Source organism: Rhinolophus hipposideros (assembly GCF_964194185.1).
Source record: "Rhinolophus hipposideros genome assembly, chromosome: 1".
Taxonomy (NCBI): Eukaryota; Metazoa; Chordata; class Mammalia; order Chiroptera; family Rhinolophidae; genus Rhinolophus; species Rhinolophus hipposideros.
This window is the reverse complement of record NC_138047.1, coordinates 22457277-22464400: the sequence shown is the minus strand read 5'-3', so window position 1 is coordinate 22464400 and position 7124 is coordinate 22457277. Positions and strand designations below refer to the sequence as shown.

Genomic DNA, 7124 nt, shown 5'->3' with positions numbered 1-7124 from the left:
AAGATCCATATTAAGATTCATATTGTATGAATATGAATAAAAAGAATCAGACTACCCTCCAAAAAAAGAAAAAAAAAAGCAGAAAGAGTGAGGAACATGTCTCCCAATGTGAAACCAGAAAAAGTCCAATCTCCTACCACAAACCTTGCACCAAATGAAATTACTACACCAGGAATGGAGAACTAACTCACTTTGCAGAGGAGCGTATGCACAGCAGCAGCACCTGGGGGGATTCTGGAAATCCCCACTTACCACAGGCAGGGGCAGAAAGGGCATCCTGGGTTCCCAGTCTGTTTCCCATGTTGGAGATAAAGAGTTCAAGGCCTGCACTGGGAGAGGTCCCAGGTTTAGCCTCGACTTGGCCCAAGGACGAAACACTAAAGGGCCAAAATCTAATCCTCATTTTTAAACACCTGGCAACGGCCGTAGTGAAAACTCAGCTAAGGGAGAAAAATGGAGGAATGTTTCCCCCCATTTTAATATTTGTGTAATCTAGCTACTTAAAAAATCTACAGCAAAAGCATCTTTTCATCTCCTTGATGAACGATAAGTGAAACTATAACCACCAGTTCCTGTGCTTTTGCCCTTCCCTTTGAATAAGAGATACCTTAGCTTGTGCTATTTTTAAAAAACGTGTTCTATAAGTGTGTCTCTGTCTCTTTAGATAGCCTCACAAGATTACCCGATGAGGCATCATCAGCAGAGAACTATGGTATATATATTTACCATAATGAAGAACAAAATATTTGTCACAAAAAAATAATTGCACTTCTGTACTAAGGTATCGATCTTCCTAGGACATTCTAGGACCTTTCTTTCTATTGAAAGAATTAGATTTTGCTCTAGGTTCTGAAATGGAACAGAATAGTATTATATTAATTGAATGATCTCACTAGCCATGCTGAATTGAAAGCTATTTCCTACCCCAACTTCTGACCAGCCATATTGACCAATATACCCTCTCAGTTTCTGCAATGATATTAAATAACATTACAATTAAATATTCTAAATTAAATTAAAATATTCCCCGACTCACATGTCAGCATATAGTGATACTCCAAAATTAAGTATGACCCCTCCCATTAATTTCTAGTCATAATTAAAAGATTAAAATCTTAAAACATTAAAATCCTGAATCTTTCTGTGAAAGTCCCCTGGAGCTATAATGTAAAAAGCCCTGCTGTCCTTGGTCATTAGGAATCCAAAGAAATTAAAAGTCCCAAATCTCCATTTAGAGCCTAAATCCATTCTTCCGGACTTCTCATCGTGCCAGTTTCCATCAGATGAATTGCCCATGTCTGCATCCCTTTTGCAGCTGCAGCCAAAAGTGGGTGCAGTTCAGGGCATTGCAACTGTGTGTGTTCACTGCTAAGCAGCTCAGGGGCCTCACTTTTAAGGAGTCAAGCAAGTTTTGATTCAAAACAATTACACGGCAATTCTTTTCCACACTTACATATTTTAGAAAATAAAGCCTTTCCGCGCTACCCAGAGAGGGATCCACACGGCGTTGTACTCGGTTCCCACGTAACTTAAAGGGAATCTTTCACAATGTCCGGAGCCCTTGATGTCCTGCAAATGAAGGAGGAGGATGTCCTCAAATTCCTTGCAGCAGGAACCCACTTAGGTGGCACCAACCTTGACTTCCAGATGGAACAGTACATCTACAAACGGAAAAGTGATGGCATCTACATCATAAATCTGAAGAGAACCTGGGAGAAGCTTCTGCTGGCAGCTCGTGCCATTGTTGCCATTGAAAACCCGGCTGATGTCAGTGTCATATCGTCCAGAAATACTGCCCAGCGAGCTGTGCTGAAGTTTGATGCTGCCACCGGAGCCACTCCCATCGCCGGCCGCTTCACTCCTGGGACCTTCACTAACCAGATCCAGGCAGCCTTCCGGGAGCCGAGACTCCTGGTGGTGACCCATCCCCGGGCTGATCACCAGCCTCTCACAGAGGCGTCTTATGTTAACCTGCCAACCATCGCTCTGTGTAACACAGACTCTCCTCTGCGCTATGTGGACATTGCCATCCCTTGCAACAACAAGGGAGCTCACTCCGCGGGTCTGATGTGGTGGATGCTGGCCCGGGAAGTCCTGCGCATGCGTGGCACCATCTCCCGTGAGCACGCGTGGGAGGTCATGCCTGATCTCTACTTCTACAGAGACCCTGAGGAGACTGAAAAGGAAGAGCAGGCCGCTGCTGAGAAGGCTGTGACCAAGGAGGAGTTTCAGGGCGAATGGACCGCTCCAGCTCCCGAGTTCACTGCTGCTCAGCCTGAGGTCGCAGACTGGTCTGAAGGCGTGCAGGTGCCCGCTGTGCCCACTCAGCAGTTTCCTACTGAAGACTGGAGTGCCCAGCCTGCCCCTGAAGACTGGTCTGCAGCCCCCACTGCTCCGGCCACTGAATGGGTGGGAACGACCACTGAGTGGTCCTAAGCTGTTCTTCCACAAACTCTTACGCGAAATGGAAGTAAGGTTGACGGAAAATAAACAGTTTATAAAAAGTTAAAAAAAAAAAAAAAGAAAATAAAGCAATCCCCGACTCCTAGTACAGTTATCCCAAACGTAATTATTTTCCCAACCCCAGTACTTTGTGTAGTCGAAGGCCGTAATAGACTGAGAGGTATCTAAAAAAAGGTTAGTTTCAACTTTGCTAGTATACTGGTCAGCCCAAGATGCTTGTCTGGGGTCTGTGATCATGACCCTGAAAACCATTTAGGATCACACAGCGATGTCATAGCATCATTATGCGTAATAACCCCAAATGGAAACAATCCACACCCATCAACTGACAAATGGATAGACAAATACTATGTATTCACACCATGGAATATCATTCATCTTTACGAAGGAATCTGTAATGCTACACATTACAATATGGATGAAAATTCAAAACATGCTGGTAAGTGAAATCAGCCCGTCTAAAAAACCACACACTGTGTGGTTCCATGTATGTGACATGTCTGGAAGAGGCAAATCCATAGACACAAAAATTGGATTAGTGGTTGCCAGGAGGGCAGGTAGGGGAGAATTGGGACTGGCTACTAACAGGTACAGGGTTTCCTTTTGATGTGATGGAAATATTCTGGAATTAGATACTGGTGGTGGGGTTACAACATAATCAATATACTAAAAGTACAGATTTGCACTCTTTTGAACAGCGTATGTTATGTTACATCCCAATTTCTAAAAAGTAATTAGAAGAAACCTTCCATAAGAGGTTAAATTAGACACTATGGGATTTTTTATATATATGGAACCAGGATGTGGCACGGGCTAAGTTTCACTCATCTCCTTTCGCAATGTTGTCATTTAAGGTAGTCCTGCTTTTTTTTCTTTAAAATTTTCAGTGGAGGTAATTCCAGGTATCAGGTCCTGAGAAGTTCTTTCCATTCAGCATTTTCACTCTCTCAGTTCTGACTAGCACATTGAGTATCCTCTTTCTGGCATTCTGATGCTGCATGTGGGCTCCACCTTGTGATTCCACTCTCTCCCATGGACCAGTGATTTTGGTCCTGAGCAACTATGGTTGCTGCCACTCACTATGGAATTGTTTGCATCTGGGAAACCTGCTTCCCAGGGAACATTCTGCTGCCCACTTTGTCCCCATTATTGTTTCAATGAGAGAACCACAGCAAGTTCTGAAATAAGTTGCTTTAAATGAACTGCGCCCCTAGTGGCCGTCTGTGTAATGACTACTCAAGAGAGGTATTTTCCTCTGGTTTAGGTAGGATGTTACTGGCTCTGTATATCACTTCTATTAGCTATGTCCTTTGAGCTATATGCCTTTATTGTTTCAGTTTACCAGTAGTTTCAGGAAGACTTAGCTCATTACCCTACCTCGCATAGTTCTTTCCTTCTCTACCAAGTAGGGCTATGCTTTTCGCTGGTTCTGAGTACTTTTTCTTTCCCTTTTTTTGCCCTAGATGTTTTCCTAACACTTATATTCCTCTAGATTTTGTTTTATGCAGTTTTCCATAGTGAGATATGTGAAAACAGGAACTTTGGTTTCTGCCAAAAGCATCTGCTGTTTAAACAAATCTTGTCCACATTCAACTTTCCTGGGTTACATAATCCTTCCCAGAAGAGATCCTTCCATCAGACCAACGACTATGACAAAATCAGTCAATAGTATATGGTCTTTCCTTCTACCCTCCCTCCAATGTAGCTCATCTTTTCTGTGCCTTACCACAACTCCTAACCATGATTTCTTGGGCAGGCTTTCCCAGGGTACAGCATACAATACATGGTCACCTTAAGAGCCACTCACCAATTTTTTTTTTGAGTTTTTACACTGATGTGACTCGACTTCCCCTCTCAAACCTGCCCTGACATTCAGTAACCATTCATACTGCTGTCCCAATATTCGCCTGGAGGGTCCTCCTTGTTCTTCCTGGAAAGTCTTCTGCAGTTTTTGGACACACCGTCTCTAGGGATCACTCTAGTCAGCTGAGATCCTGCCCCGCTCCTCCCCTCTAAATTGGTGGGGCCCAGTCACCTTTCTGATCTAGTAACAATGAAAGCACCACCCCTCGCCTGAAACCCTCTGTGAGAGCAGGGAGATCACCCACATCTCACTCCCCTGATCTATGGAGCTCAATTCCCCTTCACATCTGTTGAGTCTGACCCTCCAAATTTCAACCATTATCATGAGGAAACCTTTCACTTCCTCCAGCTGAATCAACCTGAATTTCTTTATTCTGTTATCATTCTATTGCACCTATTCTTATAGCAAGGTTGAAGCACACCTTTAATGTGTCCTCCAGAGAAGAGCTGATTCCTTGAGAATAAGCCCTCCAGGTGCAAGATTTCTGAATTGCTTTTGGGGGCATCGGGCTATTGCAGCTTCACTGAAATGATTTCTTTCCTCAAACCAAAAATGTGCTATGTTTTGTTTTTGTTTATTTTTGTAATAAAGCACCCATCTTTCTGTTTGTTGTTAATAAAATTCTACTACCCTTCTATGGTCAAAACCAAACTGTAGGTTTCAGACGTCTACAACGGAGACCAGTGTGTATCTAAATAAATCCAGAGCCAACTTGAAACTACAAAGTGGGGAATGACTCTTAAAAGTCTGTTTATAAACAATGTGTATCCATGGGTTGGCCTGTCCATAGATTCCCCCCTTGCTCATTATTTGGCTTCAAAACACCACCAAAAGTGAACAACCTGTACACACAGTTTAAAGCTAACTTACACACACTAGTTGTCAACTTCACACATGGAATTTATTGCACTAAATGTCTGATCTGCACACCTGTTTGAAAATTCAGATTGTAAAAGCAGCAAATAATTATCCCCACCCAAGATGCTCTTGTCCTTTTAAGTTAATCCATGCCCCGGCTGCACTTGTTACTTAGACCCTGATGGCACACGGTCTGCAGAGACCCTGTAAAGCTTGTTAAACAGGGGTGCAGTTCAAAATAAAACTGTAGTCATCCAAATTCTAAAGCCAGGCCTCTGAGCACCCTGAGCGAACACCAGCAGGAAAGACCAGCACGTGTCATAGCATCTGGCTGAATAACAACTACCACTTCCCCGGGGTCAGTGTGGCCAGGAAATACAGTGGTCACCAAGGTCAAAATACACTGCCTAAAACAGAAAGCGTTTGCAGAGATCATGGGAGGTCAGAAAGAAAATAAAAGTCTCCACGATCACCCGGCACAAATAGACCATTGCAAACTTGTCAGGGCATGAAGCCCAATGGCCTGACTCTACAAAAGCCCCGGTCTCTGAATATTACTTTGTTCCTGATTCATGAACCAAAAACAAAGAGTAAAACCTTAAAAGTAACCAAAGATTGTGGGGACAGGGGCAGGATGTGGAATAGATTATGTTCAAAGGAGGAACAGTTGGGGAACCAATTCTCAACAGCAATTATGGAAGCCAAAGAGCAGAAGAATGTCATCTTCCATATCATCAAAGAGCCACTAAGCTATAATTCTCTATGCAGTAAAATATACGTGCCAAATGTCAGAAGAAATATAAACAGAGATTCACTACCAGGCATTTCTCACTGATGAAACTTCTAAGGGATGTTGTCGTGCGGGGAAGCCTGCGGGGTCTCAGCTCCCGCTCCCCACACAAGAACACAGGACATGGTGAGGCCAACAAGGAACACCCACGGAGCCATAGGTAGGGGAGTCATGCCACTGTAGTCTCACTGGAGGCTGGATTCACACAACGACATGCAACCTGCTGTCCGCTTTTCTGCCAACCGACCAACTTCCTCTTGCTAGCTGCAATCCGCCGTGCTAACTACAATCCGCTCTTGCTAGCTCAGCCACCATCTTCTTGCTAGCTCAGCCACCATCTTCTTGCTAGCCCCCATTCTCCGCAGTTATATTAGCGGCCAATGGCTCACTGGTTACAGCTGACTGCCAATCTGCCAAAGCTGATGGCCATGCAATCACATTTGATGGCCATTTACTACCTGAGCCGGCACCTTTCCACGTGAGGCCGAGAGCCTGGAAACTGCCCTCGTGGCTCTGTCCCCACAGATGTAGTGTGGATTGCAGATTGCAGAGAAGAGGATTGCTAGCAACTGAGATTGTTTGGCAGAGATATGTGGATGGCGGGTTGCGGATAGTGTGGTTCCTGCCACCTGTGTCTCCAACCCAGCTGCCAGCGAGACCATAGTGGTATGACTCCCTTATCTATGGCTCCGTGGGTGTTCCTTTTTGGCCTCACCATGACCTGCGTTCTTATGTGGGGAGCGGAAGCTGAGACCTTGCGTGACTCCCTGCATGACACAAGACCAAGATATTCGCAGATTCAGTGTCCGGTGAGGGCCCACTTCCTGGTCCATGGACACCGGTCTTCTTGCTGTGACACATGGCAGAGGGGCAAGGGATCTCTCTTAGGCCTTTTATAAGGGCACTCATCCCATTCATGAGAGCTCCATCCTCACGACCTAATCATCTCCCAAAGGCTCTGTTTCCAAAGACTATCACGTGGGGCATCAGGACTTCACCTATGAATTTGAGGGGGGCATGACATGAGCATTCAGCCCATGGCAGAACCATAGGTCCGTGGCCATTTGGGCTCACTCAGTATGGCAGAGACTTCAGGAGGCAGCCAGGGGAACCTCTCCCTTCACGGAGCAGGGCTCAGTCTTCTTTTAA

At 44.9% G+C, this 7124-nt stretch overlaps 1 protein-coding gene across 1 annotated transcript; it reads left to right on the top strand.

Moving 5' to 3' along the window:
- Positions 1–1492: 1492 nt before the first annotated feature.
- On the top strand, positions 1493–2436 carry LOC308498066 (small ribosomal subunit protein uS2-like; the record flags this gene model as incomplete). The annotated part of the gene is made up of 1 exon (XM_081049361.1): positions 1493–2436. Exon 1 carries the CDS (start codon positions 1549–1551, stop codon positions 2434–2436), a length of 888 nt encoding a protein of 295 aa, XP_080905487.1. The 5' UTR covers positions 1493–1548.
- Positions 2437–7124: the final 4688 nt, after the last annotated feature.